The sequence below is a fragment of the Drosophila virilis genome, chromosome 3 (assembly GCF_030788295.1).
Source record: "Drosophila virilis strain 15010-1051.87 chromosome 3, Dvir_AGI_RSII-ME, whole genome shotgun sequence".
NCBI classification, from domain to species: Eukaryota; Metazoa; Arthropoda; class Insecta; order Diptera; family Drosophilidae; genus Drosophila; species Drosophila virilis.
Genome location: NC_091545.1, coordinates 3,001,920 through 3,022,309, shown reverse-complemented (window position 1 = coordinate 3,022,309; position 20,390 = coordinate 3,001,920). Strand labels below are relative to the sequence as shown.

At 43.2% G+C, this 20,390-nt stretch overlaps 6 protein-coding genes across 9 annotated transcripts; 3 read left to right on the top strand and 3 right to left on the bottom strand.

The window, feature by feature from the left end:
- The first annotated feature begins 1,257 nt into the window (after positions 1 to 1,257).
- On the top strand, positions 1,258 to 2,335 carry Cpr72Ec (Cuticular protein 72Ec). The gene has a single exon (XM_002046201.4). It carries the CDS (start codon positions 1,315 to 1,317, stop codon positions 2,221 to 2,223), a length of 909 nt encoding a protein of 302 aa, XP_002046237.1. The 5' UTR covers positions 1,258 to 1,314; the 3' UTR covers positions 2,224 to 2,335.
- A 2,826-nt stretch (positions 2,336 to 5,161) lies between these two features.
- Cpr72Eb (Cuticular protein 72Eb) lies at positions 5,162 to 6,006 on the bottom strand. The gene has a single exon (XM_002046200.3). It carries the CDS (start codon positions 5,898 to 5,900, stop codon positions 5,223 to 5,225), a length of 678 nt encoding a protein of 225 aa, XP_002046236.3. The 5' UTR covers positions 5,901 to 6,006; the 3' UTR covers positions 5,162 to 5,222.
- A 1,228-nt stretch (positions 6,007 to 7,234) lies between these two features.
- On the bottom strand, positions 7,235 to 8,090 carry Cpr72Ea (Cuticular protein 72Ea). The gene has a single exon (XM_070208594.1). It carries the CDS (start codon positions 8,027 to 8,029, stop codon positions 7,286 to 7,288), a length of 744 nt encoding a protein of 247 aa, XP_070064695.1. The 5' UTR covers positions 8,030 to 8,090; the 3' UTR covers positions 7,235 to 7,285.
- A 4,021-nt stretch (positions 8,091 to 12,111) lies between these two features.
- ringer (tubulin polymerization-promoting protein ringmaker) lies at positions 12,112 to 16,802 on the top strand. Of its 3 annotated transcripts, none has more exons than XM_015175521.3 (3): positions 12,112 to 12,230; positions 15,959 to 16,346; positions 16,406 to 16,802. In XM_015175521.3, exons 2-3 carry the CDS (start codon positions 15,969 to 15,971, stop codon positions 16,586 to 16,588), a joined length of 561 nt encoding a protein of 186 aa, XP_015031007.1. In that variant the 5' UTR covers positions 12,112 to 12,230; positions 15,959 to 15,968; the 3' UTR covers positions 16,589 to 16,802. The 3 variants fall into 3 exon arrangements, with proteins under 3 accessions (XP_015031007.1, XP_015031006.1, XP_002046234.2); XM_015175520.3 differs by lacking the exon at positions 12,112 to 12,230 and adding an exon at positions 15,706 to 15,863; XM_002046198.4 differs by lacking the exon at positions 12,112 to 12,230 and having other exon boundaries at positions 15,890 to 16,346.
- A 1,013-nt stretch (positions 16,803 to 17,815) lies between these two features.
- On the top strand, positions 17,816 to 18,992 carry Pdh (Photoreceptor dehydrogenase). 2 transcript variants are annotated; one of them, XM_015175522.3, is made up of 4 exons: positions 17,816 to 18,028; positions 18,090 to 18,314; positions 18,376 to 18,549; positions 18,610 to 18,992. In XM_015175522.3, exons 1-4 carry the CDS (start codon positions 17,936 to 17,938, stop codon positions 18,898 to 18,900), a joined length of 783 nt encoding a protein of 260 aa, XP_015031008.2. In that variant the 5' UTR covers positions 17,816 to 17,935; the 3' UTR covers positions 18,901 to 18,992. The 2 variants fall into 2 exon arrangements, with proteins under 2 accessions (XP_015031008.2, XP_002046233.3); XM_002046197.4 differs by having other exon boundaries at positions 17,817 to 18,028; positions 18,087 to 18,314.
- Positions 18,944 to 20,252, bottom strand: Tcs3 (Probable tRNA N6-adenosine threonylcarbamoyltransferase Tcs3). The gene is made up of 3 exons (XM_002046196.4): positions 20,054 to 20,252; positions 19,311 to 19,996; positions 18,944 to 19,249 (listed from the first exon to the last, which is right to left on the bottom strand). The coding sequence occupies exons 1-3, from the start codon at positions 20,166 to 20,168 to the stop codon at positions 19,007 to 19,009; spliced, it is 1,044 nt and encodes a 347-aa protein (XP_002046232.1). The 5' UTR covers positions 20,169 to 20,252; the 3' UTR covers positions 18,944 to 19,006.
- Between the last annotated feature and the right edge of the window lie 138 nt (positions 20,253 to 20,390).

Below are 20,390 nucleotides of genomic sequence, written 5' to 3'. Positions count from 1 at the left end.
TTAACAGCATGAGATATAGTTAGAAACTTCCTCTTAACCTCTATTTAGCACTGGCTACTGTGAGCTTGGGCTAAAATAACCCCATATAGACTAGAATTCCAGCTGGGATTTTTATACCCTTGCAGAGGTTATTATAATTTTGTCGTGAAATGTGTAACGCATAGAAGGAGACATCTCCGACCCCATAAAGTATATATATTCTTAATCAGCATCAACAGCCGAGTCGATATAGCCATGTCCGTCTGTCCGTCTGTCTGTTTCTATGCGAACTAGTCCCTCAGTTTTAAAGCTATCTTAATGAAACTTTGCAGAACTCCCTCTTTCTGTTGCACGCAGCACATATGTGAAAACCAGCTGGATCGAACCACTATATCATATAGCTGCCATAGGAATGATCGATCGAAAATTAAGTTTTTGTATGAAAAAACATTTTGTTTTTCAAGATATCTCGACCAAACTCGGCATTTATTAGTTTATTAGTTTGCTCCTCATATATATTAATAATCCTTTTAAGATCGGACCACTATAACATATAGCTGCCATAGAAACGATCGGTCGAAAATTAAGTTGAATGAAAAAAAGCAAAGCACTATGAGCATTATGAAAAGGTTGGAGCTGCAAGGGTATTAGATCTTTGGCGTGCCGAAGATAGCCCTTCTTTCTCGTTTATAATCATTTACCTGGATCACTTTTAACAAAGGGAATGTCATCCGCCATCTCAAGCTAAGTTATGGCTTATAAGCCGAAGGTTTTTCTGTCTAGGGCTATGCTAGATGTTTTACAAATAATAATAATAATAATTTGTATGCTCAGCGGCACTTGTTAGGCCAATTTTTATGGCTTTGCTGGGGTCTACGATAAGATATGAAGATTTCACATACTTGTTCTTGATAGGAATCTTATTGAATTGCGCTTGGACGTAAATAAAGTGGGGAACACTACATATATGCTACTTGGGTTAATTTAATTGATTGATCTCACTTGGGTGGCGCGCACCGGAACTCAACTGTGCAAATGGGAAGCCCCACGCGGCATCGCAAGTGCGTGGGCTAATTGCGCAATCGTTGGTCGTCGTCGATTGTATCCGTATCAATATTAAGTTCACTATTACAAAACAGCCAAAGGCAGAGCAGCCGCTGCAGCTGCAGCTGGTGGTTTGTAAGCCGATCCGCTGGAGACGCCAATTTGGAGGTCAGGCGCAGATTTTGCCGCTCATCAGTGCATCGGCTTTGCGAGTGGGCAGTATAAATAGACACAACGTGGCCACTGCAGCAACAGTTCCACATAGCCAACTACCTTGACTAGCTCGCCAGGATGCAGTGCTACATTTGGTTCATAGCCACAGCCGCCTTGTGGAGCGTCGCAGCGGGCGCTGGCTCGAGACCCATTATTGGCCCCGCCCGGCGTGGCTATCAGGAGCAGGATACCGCACGTGCCTTCTACTCGTACGGCTACAGCGATGAGAATGCGGCGCGAGCGGAGTACACAGCCCGCGATGGCTCCTCGCGTGGCTTCTACTCCTATGTGGATGCCAATGGCAAGCTGCAGACGGTCAAGTACGAGGCGGGCGGTCGTCAGGGCTTCAAGGCGGAGGCCAGCAATCTGCCCAAGCCGCCCGTCGACGACAAGAAGCCGGTGACGGACACGGCGGAGGTGCAGCTGGCGCGCCAGGCACATCTCAGCGCCATACGCGAGGCACAGGACAAGGAGCGGGCTGCCAATCTGCACGAACGGGCGCAACAAAACGAGGAGCAGCCTCTAAGCGACGAGGATGCCGACGTATTAGAACGTGTGCGCGCAGAGCTGGCAGCCATGCTGGCGGAGCGGCAGCGAGGCGAGGAAGAGGCACAGAACGAGGCCGCAAACGAGGCTGCGGAGAACAGGGAAAGTGAACGGGAAAGGGAACGAGAACGGGAGAGGGAGCGGGAACGGGAACGTTCGCGGGAACGGGCGCGGGATCAGGAACAGACACGCCCACGTGATTCCAAAGATCTGCGACTGCGCACGGTCTACCGCCTCGCGGACATCAGTTCCAGCAGCTACCTGAAGCTGAGCGAGGATCTCGAGGATCGTCTGGGTAGTCAGGAGCTGCGAGTACCCGTCAGCGCCTATTATTCCTACGTCTCGCCCAAAGCCAAGTACAGCGTAACCACGCCCACCGAGCTGAGAAGCTTGCGTCCCGTGGCGCTCAGCCGCAGCTTGGTTTTGAGCAAACGGATCTAGAGATGTCTCTGAAAGATTTGATGAATCCTGGTTGGAACTTAGTTGAACGTACTCTTAAGAATAAATGCATTCTGTGCACCATAGTGCCTAATCCTTGGACTTGTGGCAATATAAGGGCGGAGCTAGAATAGTGTGGGTGTCGATATACTGTATAGACATTTGTTGAAATTTCCCACCCCATAACTCAGTCAAATCTCATCCGATTTTCATAAAGTTTGGCTTTTTGTACATGGTTTGGACTCTAGATCAATGTTGCATTTAAATCTGACAACATGATTTTTGGTCAAAATGCATGTCAAAATGGTGCCCCCAAATATCCTATGTAGACATAGGTCAAAACCTCCCACCCCATAACTCAGTCAAATCTCATCCGATTTTAAAAAAGTTTGGTTTTTTGTTCATGGTTTCGCCTCTAGATCAATGTTGCATTTAAATCTGACAACATGATTTTTGGTCGAAATTCATGTGAAAATGGTGCCCCCAAATATCCTATGTAGACATAGGTCAAGATTTCCCACCCCATAACTCAGTCAAATCTCATCCGATTTTAAAAAAGTTTGGCTTTTAGTTCATGGTTTGGCCTCTAGATCAATGTTGCATTTAAATCTGACAACATGATTTTTGGTCGAAATTCATGTGAAAATGGTGCCCCCAAATATCCTATGTAGACATAGGTCAAGATTTCCCACCCCATAACTCAGTCAAATCTCATCCGGTTTTTAAAAAGTTTGGCTTTTAGTTCATGGTTTGGCCTCTAGATCAATGTTGCATTTAAATCTGACAACATGATTTTTGGTCGAAATTCATGTGAAAATGGTATCATCAAATACCTATGTAGACATAGGTCAAAATTTCCCACCCCATAACTCAGTCAAATCTCATCCGATTTTCATAAAGTTTGGATTTTTGTTCATGGTTTGGCCTCTAGATCAATGTTTCATTTAAATCTGACAACATGATTTTTGGTCGAAATTCATGTGAAAATGGTGCCCCAAAATATCCTATGTAGACATAGGTAAAAATTTTCCCACCGCATAGCTCGGTCAAATCTCATCAGATTTTCAAAAAGTTTGGCTTTTTGTTCATGGTTTCGCCTCTAGATCAATGTTGCATTTAAATCTGACAACATGATTTTTGGTCAAAATGCATGTCCAAATGGTGCCCCCAAATATCCTATGTAGACATAGGTCAAAATTTCCCACCCCACAACTCAGTCAAATCTCATCCGATTTTAAAAAAGTTTGGCTTTTTGTTCATGTTTTGACCTCTAGATCAATGTTGCATTTAAATCTGACAACATGATTTTTGGTCGAAATTCATGTGAAAATGGTCTCCTCAAAAATTCTACATATGTCGACATAGGTCAAAATTTCCCAAACCCATAATTCAGTCAAATCTCGTCCGATTTTCAAAAAGTTTGGCTTTTTGTTCATGGTTCGGCCTCTATATCAATGTTGCATTTAAATCTGACAACATGATTTTTGGTCAAAATTCATGTCCAAATGGTGCCCCCAAATATCCTATGTAGACATAGGTCAAAACCTCCCACCCCATAACTCAGTCAAATCTCATCCGATTTTAAAAAAGTTTGGTTTTTTGTTCATGGTTTCGCCTCTAGATCAATGTTGCATTTAAATCTGACAACATGATTTTTGGTCGAAATTCATGTGAAAATGGTATCATCAAATACCTATGTAGACATAGGTCAAAATTTCCCACCCCATAACTCAGTCAAATCTCATCCGATTTTCATAAAGTTTGGATTTTTGTTCATGGTTTGGCCTCTAGATCAATGTTTCATTTAAATCTGACAACATGATTTTTGGTCGAAATTCATGTGAAAATGGTGCCCCAAAATATCCTATGTAGACATAGGTAAAAATTTTCCCACCGCATAGCTCGGTCAAATCTCATCAGATTTTCAAAAAGTTTGGCTTTTTGTTCATGGTTTCGCCTCTAGATCAATGTTGCATTTAAATCTGACAACATGATTTTTGGTCAAAATGCATGTCAAAATGGTGCCCCCAAATATCCTATGTAGACATAGGTCAAAACCTCCCACCCCATAACTCAGTCAAATCTCATCCGATTTTAAAAAAGTTTGGTTTTTTGTTCATGGTTTCGCCTCTAGATCAATGTTGCATTTAAATCTGACAACATGATTTTTGGTCGAAATTCATGTGAAAATGGTGCCCCCAAATATCCTATGTAGACATAGGTAAAAATTATCCCACCGCATAGCTCGGTCAAATCTCATCCGATTTTAAAAAAGTTTGGATTTTTGTTCATGGTTTGGCCTCTAGATCAATGTTTCATTTAAATCTGACAACATGATTTTTGGTCGAAATTCATGTGAAAATGGTGCCCCAAAATATCCTATGTAGACATAGGTAAAAATTTTCCCACCGCATAGCTCGGTCAAATCTCATCAGATTTTCAAAAAGTTTGGCTTTTTGTTCATGGTTTGGCTTCTAGATCAATGTTGCATTTAAATCTGACATTATTTTTTTTTCGAACGATTTTAAACTGTGCGTTGTCAAGCTTTGAGCATTTCAAAAACATTGTTTACTTAATTTGTGAATTTTAATTTGGGTCATCCGTAAATCCCTTTAAAGCCTGCCATATTTGCTGACTACAGCTCTAAAACTGTGGGATACATTGATTTTTACAATGCATCCAAGTTAACATGAGCTTATATTAAAGCATATACACATACTCTTTTCATTTTGCGAATAGAGTTTTTTTTAAAGCTTTTGCTTTTATCAAGGCTGTGAATCCATCATGAAATTCCAGAGGAAGACTCAAAGTAATACTCTCTAGGTAGAAAGTTGTGCCAAGTCAATCGAGAAAGAATATCTGAAAAGCCTTCTCTTGTTTCTACTCACCTTATTCCCCTTCTCAGCAGGAAAACAATAGATTGTTTTTTTTTTTGCAAAAATTTCAATTTTATTGCTTAACAGAAACCAAAACAAGGGAACCAAACGATTGCTGCATGGAGCTTAAGCCACGGGCAGGTAGTCACGAGCGGGTGATGCAGCCTTCAGCAGGGAGTTGTACCTGTAAATGTAGCCACTCGCAGGCTGGTAGACATAAAGTGGCTGCGAGATTATGGTATGGCTGTGCTCTGGGGAAGATTTGATAGTGGCGGTGGTCGTGACCTTGCCCAGCTGGTTGCGCAGCTTCTCCGCCTCGAAGCGCTTGAAGAAGGCAACTTTGGCGTCGGCCACCTCGGGCGTATCCTGTACAGGGCCGGTCAAACTGGAGCCGCCAGCCAGACGCAGCTTGGCCTCCGCATGGGCAGCCAAGTGCTGGGCACGCAGCGCAGCCACCTCGGCTGTTTCCGCATTGGGTCGCAGCTGCTGCTGCTGCAGGCTGCTGGCCGTGACACGAAAGCCATTGGCATCCGCCTGGTAGTTGACCGTCTGCTGTTCGCCTCTGGCATCCACATAGGAGTAGGAGCCGTGGGTGACGCCGTCCGCCGTGCGCGTCTCATGCTTGGAGTAGAGCGGCGCCGTATAGCCATAGGCATACTGGCCATGCTCATCCTGGCTGTGGTATTGGCTGAAGGTGCCCGCCGCCAGTGGAGCGCCATAATCCAGCAGGGCTGCCGAACGGCCCAGTGTAGCTCCAAGAAGCAGGATTAAGCAGAGATTAAGACAGAAGCTGATCGACTGCATCTTCTTTTCTTCTTTTATTTTTTTACTGATTTTTTTTGGCGGGTTTCTTTTGTGGCGCTGCTAGTGTCGTGGACTAGTACTCGCTCCAGAGAACTCTGTGCGTGACGATGCCGCGATTCTGCTTTTTATAGGCGCCTGCGTGAGGCGCCTTCTTGGCTCGAAACGCGATGCAGTTGCCAAAAATTTGCAATATCGTGCGTTCTTCGGGAAGGTCGTCCAGTTTACTTTCATATTCCCTGTTTGTTGTTGACTGTTTTGTTGCAAGCAGCTGCTCTTCCTCTTGATCTGTTTGTACATAAATATTTTGTCGATTTCAACAAGTTGAGCATAAATTTGTACACAAAAGCCGCAATTTGTTTTCATCTGTCAGTGGACAGTGGACGACGGGCTGCCCCAGCGCAAGAACTTAATCAGGCCAGCTCTTGTCTCTGTCTTGACTCTGTCTCTGTCTCTGTGTGTCCTAAGGTCAAGGAACCATCTTTTGATATGTTGTTTATGCCGCTATTAAATTTAATTGAAATCAAAATTCGCAATGCATTTATGAAATGCCGTTGGATGAGCTGCTAAAAGGCCTCTGAAGTAAACACACACAGCGGGTTTCTTTCTCAATGGATGCGGCTTTTGACGGATCAACAGCCGCCGACAGCGTGGAAAACCAAAAGGTAGCCGTAGAGCACGTCTTTTTAAATTAATTACCAATATTATAAACAGCGAGTAAAGGAACAAGATGTCCCTCTGATCGGAAGCACTCGAAATAAACACACAATCATTACCTAACGAGATCTTTGTTGGGAGCAGCTGTGAGGCAGCCTAGTTTGTTTATTGATGTCAAAAGATCCAATTTGGATGCCTGATACAGCTTGTTCTGACTGCCCGACATCAACGCATAGCCTAGGACGGAACTAGGAAGCTGATTCCTTATTTGATAAATGTGCGCCCTGGAATTCCACTCGCAGGTGTGAAAAAATCGTGGAAAACAGTTGCTTACAACTTTTTTGGGTACCACTCGACCCGCTGAATATAGTGGTCAGTGTTTATTTGAGTGGAATTTTAATTTCCGGGCTTTGTGCTTATTTAATTTTGAATAGTATGGAGTTAAATTTGTTCAATTGAAATTCATAATATTTAAATTCTCACGAGCGGAACATGGGTGGAAAAGAAATGTGTCAATTCTAAAAAATAAAAGCCCATCTAATGGGATAATGCCTATTGGTATTGCATTTATATGGCTCTGCAAGATCAGCCTGTCGGAAAAAGGAAACGTTTTCTCCGTGGGCGAAGATATCAATGTATGTGCCCTGATCTTTAAAAGGAATTCATAAAACGACAAGCTGTTTAGTCTCAAATCTCTTTATTCGCACTTGGCTAGATTACAAAATTCAGTTTTAGTAGTAGAAACCGGAGCTGTAGTAGCGTGGAATGCTGTATCCGTAGACCGACTGCACGGGCAGAATGACATGGGAGCTGCGAGCAACTGGAATCGAGCGAGCGCTGAGCAGCTCGTTGCGCAGCTTCTCGGAGGCGACACGCTTCAGATGAATGGACTTGGCAGCGGCCACCTCGGCTGTGTCGGCAACGGGAGCAGGCAGGTCCAGATCTGTTGATTGGTGGTTGAACTGTTGAGCCTGCGCCAGACGCAGTCGATCCGTCTCATGAGCCGCCAAATGGCTCTGAGAGGCGGCGGCAACTTCGACGGCGTCAGCTGAATTGTGGGCAGCAGCGGCAGCTGCAGCAACGGGAACGTCAGCGCCGGCGCCGGCGCTGCGGGCGTCGCCAGCTGGCGAGCTTGGCGCACGAAACTGCCGCTGCGGCAAATTGGTGGCTGCCACATGAAAGCCCTTTGCATCGGCCGTATAGTCGACGGTCTGCAGCTTGCCCGCCGCATCGCGATAGCTGTAGCTGCCGCGCGTGATGCCGTCCAGGCTGCGCACCTCCTGCTTGGTGGAATGCGGCTCGGCATAGCCGTAGGCATACTGGCCCAGCACATCCTGCGTCAGATACTGCTGCTGCGTGGGCGTCACCAGAGCCGACCCTTGCGCCGTATACACATACGGATAGTTGGCATACAGCGCCATGCCCTGAGCCAGCGCCAAGCTGGAGGCGACGAGTGTTACCAATAGAAGTTGCATGTTGAGTTTGAAGTTGGAGCTGGGTGTGTGTACCGGGCCACGTTAGTTGTTACTGCATTTGGCTAGCCAGGGCCGCGTCCTTTTATACCAAAATGTTGCAGGTTCTGGTTCTCGTTCTGGCTCTTGCCCCTTTGGTTACAGCTCGTAACGAGCTGAGGAACAACTGACGGCTGTCCACTTGCATCTGGCTGTCATCGTTAACGGCAACTGCAGCCAACTGTGGCTTAATTGTGGCAGGGCCCTGTGGCAGGGCTGCGGCTTAATGACTGCACACGCGGATAGCATCTAAAGGGGCAACACTTTGGACCTAGGCCAAAACAGTTTCTTATCACGTGCTGGCCAGCAAAGCTGACTTGAGGCTGTGGAGGAAGCGAGATCAAGGCCATGACCACGAGCTGGAGGAACGAATCTGTGCAAGACAAGGCAAATGTAAACGATATTCAATTGTTGTACCCTGCGGCCAAGCCAGGTGAGTGAAAGAGGGCATGACAAGCTAGGGGTTAGGTATGTAAGCGTCAAAAGGCGGGCTTATTTATTGAACTTAAAAAATATATATTAATGTATATAGCTATAGAATATGTGACAGATCGAAATCTAGGCTTATAACTATTTCCGACTATGATTTTCTTAACAACTTAAAAAGCCCTGTGGCATATATTTATATATAAGTCAGACCTTTTAATCGGATACAAACTAATCCATTCCTTAACTACTTTAAGGATTACACTCTAAACACAGCTATTAAATTTCACTGCAGTCGGGTATAGCCTTTTTTTTTTGACAATTAATAATTATTATTATAAACCCATTTTTATTTATAATAACTAAAGTAAATACATTGTTTTTGTGCAGGGTATTTATAGGATTTAATGTATCAAAAGCTGTTGAAATTTCTTAAACATTCAGGGCATATAATTTTCTAATACTTCTTAGCCATATATTCTGGCAAGTAAATAGTCTATGGTTAAAATTGATTATTTATTATATTTATTTATTTTTACTAACTTTATTTTTATTGACATTCCCCCGTATATTTCCTTTGCTTTTACTTAAACAGGGTATATGCTAGTCAGTCAATCGTATTGGCTGTCGCTGTTATTGTTATTGCTGTTGCCGCATTCAAGTGGCATTTTGTGGCCGTCTTTAACTGCGACTGCAACTGCAACTGCAACTGCAACTGGAACTGCTGCAACTGATTTAAGATGCGCCTCGCGTTGCCTTTTCCCGACTGGGCCCCAACGGCATTTCAAGGTGAGTGAAGGCCAAGGGCCACATTTGTCCAGCTACATACGAGGCTTCGGTCTGGCCAAGGCCTTAATCGCCGCAATCCCAAATTGGAATTTGGTTTTATTTTTAGCCACAATATCTGGCCACGCATCGCAACGCAAGTCGAGCGTCTGATTAGGATTGATAGCATTGGCCAAATAGAGTTATACTCCGTTTGGGCCCAGAGTTGAGAATTGCCCTTGAGCTGTGGCTATTTACAGCTCACAGCTGGATTGATAAGTGCATTTTAATGTCGTCTCACTCGCTCTCTGTGCCTGCCCCGGCCCGCACCACACTTGCTCTTAATCAAAGCCCAATCCAGAGCAGCGGCCCATAATTTGCCAGAATGGCCACCTTAATGATCTTGTTAGTCCAAGAGCCTCAATGCCTGGCCTGGACGTCTTTTGTGGCAGTTGTCCAATTCACTTTAAATTCCTGTCGCCAACTGGAACAGCTTCAGCTTAAGTTTGTGGCGATGTTTGCTTTGCAAATTCCTGGCCCCAACTGGAGCTGTGCTCTCTGGCATCCATTTGATTTTGTCGTGGGCTGTCGCCTCGCTGATTTGTGCATCATTAGGTCTAGAAATTCAGGGCTAATTACTTATCACCCGGGACACACCTTCGCGAAGCCGGTTTTGCTTTGATTAAGACAACTTTGTGTGCGATGTGCTTTGTTTTGCTATACCCTTCCAAGAGAGTATTATAAATATGAGAGAAGCTTTGTTGAACATTATTTTCACTTATTGCAGTCAGTTTGAGTCGAAATAGAAGACTAATTTGGAAACAATCCTTCGCAATGAGTTTTAGTATCTGTCATACTTAAACTAGCCCACTATATTATTGAGCTTCCATATAAAAAGAAATTTAACACTTTAGTATTTGTACAAAAATCAAGATAGGTGTGCAGTAATATAATTAGTTACCTGAAAATGTATTCAATCTATGGCAGCCCATATCAGCTTTTTATACCCAAGATAACCTAATCAAAGGCGATGCAGACACCTGTGACATCATATAAAGTATATATATATTCTTGAAAAGTAAAAACAGCTGAGTTGATAAGTAAATATTTTCGTCTGTCTGTTTCTATTTCAAATAAACTCTCAGTTTTAAAGTTCATAAACTTAATTTGGAACCGGATCGAACTATTATATCATGTAGCTGGCATAGGGAAGATTTGTCTGTTCGCAAATGAAGTTTTTGTGTGAAAACTCTTTTGAGTTTTTCAAGATATTTGTCATAAGGAAACTTGACAGTTATTGGGCGAAATCGTAGCACTATATCATAAAGATACCATAGGAGGAGATCCCCCAAAAATATAGGCTTGTTTGAAAACTTTTTAGTTTTTTTTCAGGATGTCTTAACTACACTTGAAACTTTATAGTTTATTGTACTCCCTATAAATAAACATAATCTTGCACAGCTGCCATAGCCCAAACTTCAGTTTGAATTCGAAAAACTTTCTTGTTTTTCAAGATATCCCAAAGAAACTCAGGAATCGCGCACATTATTATGCTTATAAGTTACAAGTCAAATCTTTTTAATATCGGACTATTATATCATTAGTTCTATGGGTACTATGGATCTAAAATGGCGTTATTTATGAGAACTTCATTATATGGCCAAGCATGGACATGTATTTGGCAGTGTAAGGGCAACTTAACTTCGGCAATTCGCAGTTAAATATTTCCTCTTCTTTTTTAACGTTCTTTTGCCTGATATTTGTTCATTCCTGCTCAGTATGACGCCATCGCAGGCATTTGGCCAGAATGCTAGCCAATTATGTGAGTGACAGGCCGCATATAAATCACGGCCCCAGTCGGGCTTAGACTGTGTATTAACAAAACAAATTTGGTTGCTTAGACAGCAGCATAAGTAAACACGCTTAAGGTGTTTGATTAACTTTTTCCCAACTTGAAGCTAGTTAATTTTCTATATATTCTAGGTTCAAAGAACTCATTTGCCCGACCCGAGATATATAAATATTTTTGGTCTAGTAATCGTTGAATTTCACACAAAACTCATTTGCATATGAAAAACATTCGAGGCCTTTGCCGCTGTCATCGAGTGGGTAAACTGCCCCCTCCCCATACTATGAGCTCATATAAGCACAGGTTGACCCCGCCTCTGCCAGCATAATGACGCCCTACTCCCCCCTGCCAGCCCTTGATCGAAGTACGCCTCGCACTTGTTGTGTCTTGTTTGTTGTCAAATTTCACGCATCGTTTTCTGTTTCGTTGACGAGCAATAAAAATTGACGGCTGCCCCACTCCGTGCCCTCGTCTGCTGCGGAAGCTCACTCGAACTGAGAGCTTTTGGCATTTCGCACTCAAAACAAACGGAATACGAGTGGAATTTCAGTTGCCTTATCAACGGGCTTCACATTTTGATAAATGGATTTTGTTCTCTCTCGGCGCCTCTTTACGCTCAACTTTTTGTTGTTAGTTTAGCTGCGTGTGTTTTTTTTTTTTTTGACATTTATAAATTTTGTTCTAAGTCAAATGAAGTCATCGCATTAAAATATATTTTATATATGTGCATACGCAGGTTCCCTGCGGGCTAGAACTTGGCTAACTTGACCAGCTCGAAGAGGTAGCTGGAGTGGATTGTATGCCATGATTTATGGGTTTCCTTTTGCGCCTGCGAATTCAAAAGTTTTTTGTCTTGTTATTTGGTGCCAAGAGTTCGCTCAGAAATTGCGCTCGCCGAAAAGCTCACTCAATTCACACGCAAAAATATCACTCATACGCCGCTTGTGCTTTGGCCCCCGTCTGGCGCTGGCTGCGCATTTAACCAAAACAGTTGAGTCTCAACAGCCAAGGCAAGCGCGCGCAGCACGGCAAACATTTTGAAAAAATTCGTAAACAAACAACAAAACATATTTGAAAAATATATTATAACTTTAATATATATATTTTTGTTGCGTCTAAAATAATGTAAGTTTTAAAGTGTTTAAACTCTGCTGCCTGGTTGGGAATTATACTTCCATTAAATTCCTTCAAAGTGCGACACACACACATACACACACACACACGAGAACAGCAACAGCATCGCGTTTAATCTCTGCCACTGACAACAGAATTTCAACGGGTTGCGTTTTGCCTTTGTGGAAATTTCAAGTGCTGCATGACCCATTTTCTCTACTCCAAAATAGAAAATCGCTGCAGCTCCTTGTTTTTTCTTCATTTGTTTTTCATATATAACAATGCGTAGCATCGTTTTAGGCGCATTTCCCCCCCTCTTCATAACATTCCCTTCCGTTTGTATGTATGCGGCGCTTGCGCGTTCCTGTGCTCCTGCTCCTGCAGGGTCCGGGCGGGCAGCGTGATGTCATCTAGAAGCTGCCTTTCATATCATCGTGTGTATACTTATAAAAACATGATGCATATGTGCTTGGGCAGACCTTGGGGCTTTGTTCTGCCTGAGCCTATATAACTGAGCCCCCTGCTTAACATTTTTTTTTTTTTTTTGTGATATTGTATTGCGTGCTTGTGCGACACCCTGCCCAGCAGCAACCCCTCCTCCTCCAGCCGTGCTGTGTATTGCGCTTCCTGTTTAAAGTGCTTCACACACATTTAATTTATGCAGCGCCTAATATTTCATATACTTATCGTATTATATATTGAGGCAGTCGCGCATATTGTGACCTAAATATTCCGCTCTTCCCCTCTTTAATGCATATAGTCCGATTGTTTTAAATAACTCTCCACATACCCTGAAAAACTGTGTGTATGAGCCATCTAGAGTATTTATTTTGGCATACTTAATGCCCCACTATTCCATATAGTTTTGGTATATACATAAAAGTATAAATTCATCTGTAATCTCACACATAAATTTACTTATTATCGAAGAGATATATGGTAAATAAAAATAGAAACTGAAAGAAAAAAGAACCACTAATCCTACAAATTTTTATAGGCATTAGAAAATGAACTTAAGAGTTATTTAAAAACTCATTTTATATAGCTTGGCACCAGGGGACTACGAGGTATCTTCTAGTCTAGACTATCTTCTCGACTGGACTTCTGCCTGCGTAAAAGTCACATCAATGGAAATTCAAATTGTGTTTCAAATTTGGACAAATCTAAATACAATTTTGGCTGGCCACGCGCTCTGTCATGAAACGAGATGCGGATGTCGAGAGATGAACGCAACAATTTGTATAGTCATACATGTGGTCATATATATATTTCAAGTGTATATATGTATATGTGTGTATCTGTGTGTATATTAATGATCTCGGCAGCCAAAGCGGATTATGAAGTATCTTTTGCACGGCTCGGTACTAGCCAACTTTTCTTGCCCAACCGCCAGACTGTCTGAACTTTTGCTTTGCGGCTCGCCTTTTGTCGTGTTTTCTGGTTTGTTTTTTATGTATTTATGGTTTCCAATTACCGGAACACAAAGGGCTGCAAAGGCAATATATCGATGGGCGTGCTACACACGCAGACTTATACGCTGTCTTATAATTAATTTTTACACTTGACATTTGCGGAGCTGACCTATACCTAATCCCAACCGAAGAGGACATATACCTTCAAGAAAGCAGCCAGGATTGTACAGTAAATGCTCGTTTGAAGCACCGAAGAATTCCCAAGAATTAAAGGACAATTTTGAAGATAATCTGTGCTATTTTCATTACAGGGTATACAAAAAATGTTGCGAATTTGGATTAAGTTCGTACCAGAAAACAGTTGTCCTCTCTATGAATTTGTACCTTACTGGAGACTTCACTGTAGTTATTTGTCGAAAACTCCCTTATCGAAAACTTCCTTGTATTCAAATGTTTGTTTAAATTTATCTTAAGTTCATACTAGAAAACAGTTGCGCTTTCTAGGAAGTTGTACGTTAGCGGAGGCTTCACTTTAGTTAGTTATCGCTACAGGAAAGCGGCCTAGGCTGTTGTACAGTAGGAACTCGCTTGGGGGAAAATATGTATCCCGTTTTACCCACTTTCAGTGCAGGGTATTCAACTATCTGTTTAAATTTACATTAGGTTTGTACTAGAAAAGAATTGTTCACTCTAGAAAGTTGTACATTACCGGAGGCTTCACTGTAGCTAGTTATCGTTCACTTCTATGATTTCACAAATGCATCTCTATTATTGTTTGGTTTGCCTCACCCAAAACCAAACCCCGAGCGACGTAATTGCGACGCGTAATGACGATGACATAAGCGATACGATTTAGTCGACCCCTTTAACCCCTGCTGCCCACATATATAGTATATATTAGATGTACACACTGGCGGCAAATAATTGTCGATGATCCAGAGCCACATTTGTTACGGTCCACGGATCGCTGCATGCCTCTGGATCTGGGCGCAACCTTGACCCAGGCAATCTTATCGCCAGCTCGTCGCATTCAATTACCTGGATCTTGTTGCAGGCCCTTAACTGGTTGCCTTCCGGGACGTTATCGTAATTTAAATTATGCGCGTGCAGCTACCACAATTGTCTGTCTGCCTGCCTGTTTATATACATACTTATATGTATATACCATATAGATGCCAGGCTTAACTGGCGCATAATTAATGATCGCCGCATTGAAAGCTCACGTTTTATTTACTGTTTATGTTTCGATATGTGTGGGGCCCAGCTACAAATCTTAACATGCATGTTAAACATGACGACAATTTATGCCATACGCTAACTTAAACACTGATATATCTACAAGATGTATGTGCTCTTAGCCTCATAATAGGGCTAGAGGGCGAAAAAACATGTTTATTAATGATTGGCAAGCGAAAACCTAGTGTAAGGTCTGTGCCGTTATGTGCGGGCTCTACACTGAGAGAAAAACAGCAAAAATCAAGGGCTACTAACTGGAACGAGCCCATAAGGCTTTTTAAAGCGTTTCGCCCCACTTTATAGTCGTTTCTATTGCTTGCTTGGTTTTTTTTTGGTAATAGAAAACAAGTTAATCAATGATTGCTGGATTTGAACCAGCGATCTTTCGCTTGTCAGTCCGATGCTCGAACACGTAAGGAGAACTTGTTCATGACGTCATAAAATGATAATACGCAGAACAAATACTTATATATGTATATGCAAATTCTGTTTTTAGCTTTTTGTAGAAAACAAAAGTTAAAACATTTAAAAAATTAGCTTTAAGGCTAAAATTATTATTATTAAGCTTAGAAAAAGAGGGAATTTTGTTTCAGTTGTTGAATAGTTGTTTCACTGTAGGGATACAACTGTTTGTTTACCATGCGATTAGAATTCTAATGGAAGTCGCTAATGAGCAAATGTATTGAGCTCGGAGAGCAGGTTTATCGCGTCACTTGAAAGCTAGATCCGAATAACCTTCCGCAGTTAATTAGCGGCCAGCATTTGTGAAAGCTTCCATTTGGCGCTATTGTCCGCTCGCAACAATGATATCATCGGAATAAAGTGTGTGTGTGTGTGTTTACTTATATAGAGGTATAAAGAGAGTGTAGTCTGATAAGCTATCTTCATATAGAGATATATAAACATGCGGGCAGATTTGATTTGAGAGAAGCTATAGCCGATAGTCAGATATAGAAGCCAGAGTCAACGCCATGTTACCGAGCGTTGTGGCTCACAGGTGAGAAACTGCGCACAAAACTGGGAACCAGGCAGCAGCTGGATGGATATATGGATGCACTCTTTAATCGCATTGAAACCCACCGAAATTTGCAGAGCCCACAACATGTCTGAGGCCGGAGCAAATGGCAGCAGCGAGGCACCCGCCGCGGAACTGGCGCAGCTGGCGCTGGAGGAGACCGCACCGAAGGTCAGTTTTTCGGATCAGTTCAAGGCGTTCTCCAAGTTCGGCGATACCAAGTCCGATGGCAAGCTGATAACGCTATCGCAGAGCGACAAATGGATGAAGCAGGCGAAGGTGTTCGACAAGCAGATCACCACCACCGACACGGGCATACACTTTAAGAAGTTCAAGGCCATGAAAATCACGCTGGCCGACTACAATAAGTTCCTCGAGGATTTGGCCAAAACGAAAAAGGTGGAGCTGGCGCAGATTAAGCAAAAAATGGCCGGCTGTGGTGCACCGGGCGTGCAGCAGGTTTCGGTGAGTTAGCCTTGCCTCTCAATTTCAACTCGGATTTTCACCAACAATCTCATCCAAAGGCGGGCAAAGCCGCTGCCGCTGTGGACAGGCTGACGGATCCCAGCAAGTATACGGGCTCGCACAAGGAGCGCTTCGATGCCACCGGCAAGGGCAAGGGCATTGCCGGGCGACGCAATCTGGTCGATGATTCCGGCTATGTCAGCGGCTATCAGCACAAGGACACCTACGATGGCGCCCATTAATACCCCTCGACATGCTCGACATTTACACACACACACACACACACATACACATCTCCTTGTTTTGTCTCACAATTTTCCTGATCTTTGGCTAATTTATTACCCGTTTTCCAATGGTAGCACCAGTTATTTTTGTATTTCCTTCATTTTCCTTTTCTTATTACATATAAGTTGTGATTAAGTGCTTAAAAATAAATTTTTTTTTATTAATTTACAATTGTTTGTTTTATTTTAAATTAATTTTTACATACAAAGCGGCCCAAAAGTTCAAAAAAGTTTACACATCAAAATCAAATTTATATACTTATTATATATCTCAACAAAGTAAAATACATTTATAAAATAGAACTTTTAATAATACACTTTACAAAAGATGAATAATATAAAATACTTATACCAAAGATAAACTGACATACAAATTTATGTGTGCTCCAAAATACGTATTTTTATTTTCAATTCAAATAAAGTGAAACATATACAAGTTCTTAAAAGCCTTCTATTCCTGCAATCGAAGCAAAGTTAAATTGTCTTTTATCAACATTTTACAAAAATGTATATATGTTTTTTTAAATCAAAAGTTTGAGAAACGAACAAGTCATGTTTAAAATTATAATTATATTTACAAGTTATGAAAGTTGAAAGTCCTTGCTGAGTTCGTAATTCCTGAGTCTGTACTCAACTTTTTTCATGTGAATTTTGGCAAACAATTTTATTGTTTTTTTTTTTAAATTTAAGTACAGAATCGAAGTTAGGTCATATCCAAAATAATATTAAATGTTAAAATTGATTGAGTTTTGTCTAAGTTATGAGGGCATATGAAAAAAAAGGGATATATAAAAAAATGAGAGAGGTTTAACTATAGCCAAGTTGTTAATCCGTATGAAAACTGATTTAGTTTTGAAAAAGTCCCGAACTCTAACCATGAAGGTGTTTGGCATGATTAGAGGTACAATGTGCTGTGTAGATAGCGACAATAAAACTGACCTCGGAAAACCAGAGCAGTGTGAAGCAGATCAAAAGCTAGACGAGCCCAGCGACTACATCGAAACTGATAGCTGCCGCAGCAGCTTTTGCATAATAAACCCAACCGGAGGCAGTTGAAGGGCTATCGATTGCAGCCAGCAGCCAGTCGATCGGTGCTAATCACAGATCGGATATATGACCAGATATCGTATGACCAGCGACTATAATACTAAGCAGCGGGCCTATAAAAGTCGCATGCCCAGGCCTGAGAGCCAGCCAGTGCAGAGTCGACAGCCAAAGAGATTGGATTTAGTCGTGAAGCTCTATCGCAGCATTCGTGTTATATTAAAGCAACGCACAGCAGATCCACAGGTGACAACAGGAGCTATGGCATTTCGTGGCAAGAATGCGGTGGTCACAGGCGGCGCTGGAGGAATTGGTCTGCAGGTGGCCAGGCAGCTGCTGGTGGCGGGCGCCGGGGTGAGCTATGGCTGAAGTAATTTGAATGTAAACAGTCAAAGATATGTGTGCTCCACAGAAGGTTGCCATAATTGATATACAGGATAATCTGGAGGAGTTTGTCAAGCTGCGCGCAGCGCATCCCACGCAGAGTGTCATGATTATTAAAATGGACGTTGCTAACAAAAAGGGCGTGGAGGCCACCTACGAGGAGATCAAGAAGACCTTCGGCAGCATTGATATTGTGGTAAATGTGGCGGGCATATTCAATGACAAGGATGTGCAGCGCACGCTGCTCGTCAATCTGGTGAGGCAACCAGCTACAATTCTTGGTTACAGGATTCGAAAAGTCGATCCTCTTCTTGCAGGGCGGCATCATCAATTCCAGCTTGAGCGCTTTGCAGTACATGAGCAAGGAGCACGGCGGCAATGGCGGCATTGTGGTCAACATGAGCTCCGTAGTGGGTTTGGATCCAATGTTTATAATACCTGTTTATGGTGCCACCAAGGCGGGCATTATAAGCTTTACGCGTTGCCTTGGCGTGAGTAGCTAATGGTAACTTGCTGAAGATCCCTTTTTCAATTCCACTTTCCGCACCTAGAACGACAAGTTCTATCAACGCTCTGGCATTAGATTTGCCACAGTCTGCCCCGGCGCCACCATGACGGACATGTTTACCAATTTCACGGAGAAGATCATTTTTCCAGAGACCAGCGATGAGACCTATAAGATTTTGGATCGTCTGAGCAAACAGAGCGTTACAGATGTTGCCCGCTGCATTCTGAATGTGCTGGAAAAGGAGAAGAACGGCGCAGTCTATGTGATTGAGGGCAAACGCATCATACCCATTGACATGAAGCCGCACTGGACTGGCAAGGAGCCGGCGCTTTGAGCCAACAACATATCCAAAAGCTGAACAATACACAATTAATCACTTATCAATATGTCGAGGGTAGTTTTTAATAAACAATCAAGCATACTCTATGGGTGGCCATATCCTAATCCTGTCGCCAGTTGACCAACACCTCATCCGTGCGATATCGTTGCGTTACGAATGCATCTTCCAGTGGCATTTGCGTGCCGGCGCTGAACATTTCGGCGCCCGCATGGGCTATCATTAGGCCATTGTCAATGCAGTAGCGTTCATCGATGGCGAAGAGTTTGCCGTTGCGCTCCTCGCACATGATGCGCATCATCTCCTGCAGGCGCTCGTTGCAGCCCACGCCACCGACAATTAGGACCTGGAAAGACAACAGACTAAGATATAAATATATGCGGATAATTAGAGAGTCTCTTACTGACCTCATTGGATTCACAGTGCGCCATGGCGCGCTCCGTGATCTCGACTAGCATGGCAAAGATGGTTTCCTGCAGCGAGTAGCATAAATCCGCCTGGCTATAATCGGGCTCCGGTTCATCCTGCTGTTTCTTGCGTTTGTTGCGCCGCTTGCCGGGCTCCGCCAGCTCCTCAATATGCGATAATATGCCAGAAAAGCTGACATCCATGCCCTTTACCACATACGGCAATTTGATGTAATGTTGCCCCTGTTTGGCCAACTGTTCAATGTTATAGCCCGGACTGGGATCGTTCGACAGCTTGATAATGCGCGCAAATCTATCCAAGCAGTTGCCCACAGCAATGTCTATCGTTTCGCCAAAGATGCGATAGCGTTTGTTAGAGTACGCAATCACCTGGGTATTGCCGCCGCTTACGTACAGCACAATCGGATTCTGGGCGCCTGTTATCAATCGACCCATTTCAATGTGGCCAATGCAATGGTTGACACCCAGGAGGGGCTTCTTCCAGAGCAGTGACAGCGTGCGTGCCACAATGGCGCCAACCAGGAGAGGTGGCGCCATGCCAGGACCTTTTGTGTAGCAGATGACATCCAAGTCGCTGGGTTTTAGTTGTGCCTCCTTTAGACTCGCCTGCACAAGTGCCAAAATCGCCTCGCGGTGATGCTTGGCCGTCTCCTTGGGCAGAAAACCTGTTGCATAGATATAAAGTCAAAGCAATCGTAGTTAACTTGGAGCACTTAAGATACCTTCACCGGGCGGTGTTATGTAGGTGCGTCGCACATTTGCCAATACTTTGCCATCGTTTATGATGCCAACACCAATTTTATTGGCGCTGCCTTCGATGCCCAGCGCGCAAACCATAATTGTTTACTTTTGTATTAGAGCTGAGCAATATCGTCGCACATGTGACTGGGCTATTGTGACTGACAAATCGTGTGATTGTGAGTCACTGTGACTGCAATATTGCTCATCTCCTCAGTGCGCGCCTCTTCTACTCATCTCCAGCTGTCCGATAGCATAACATTGATTATCGATAACAAACATATGTTAAAATGCATTGCGAATGTCAGTGGCGCCAGTGCG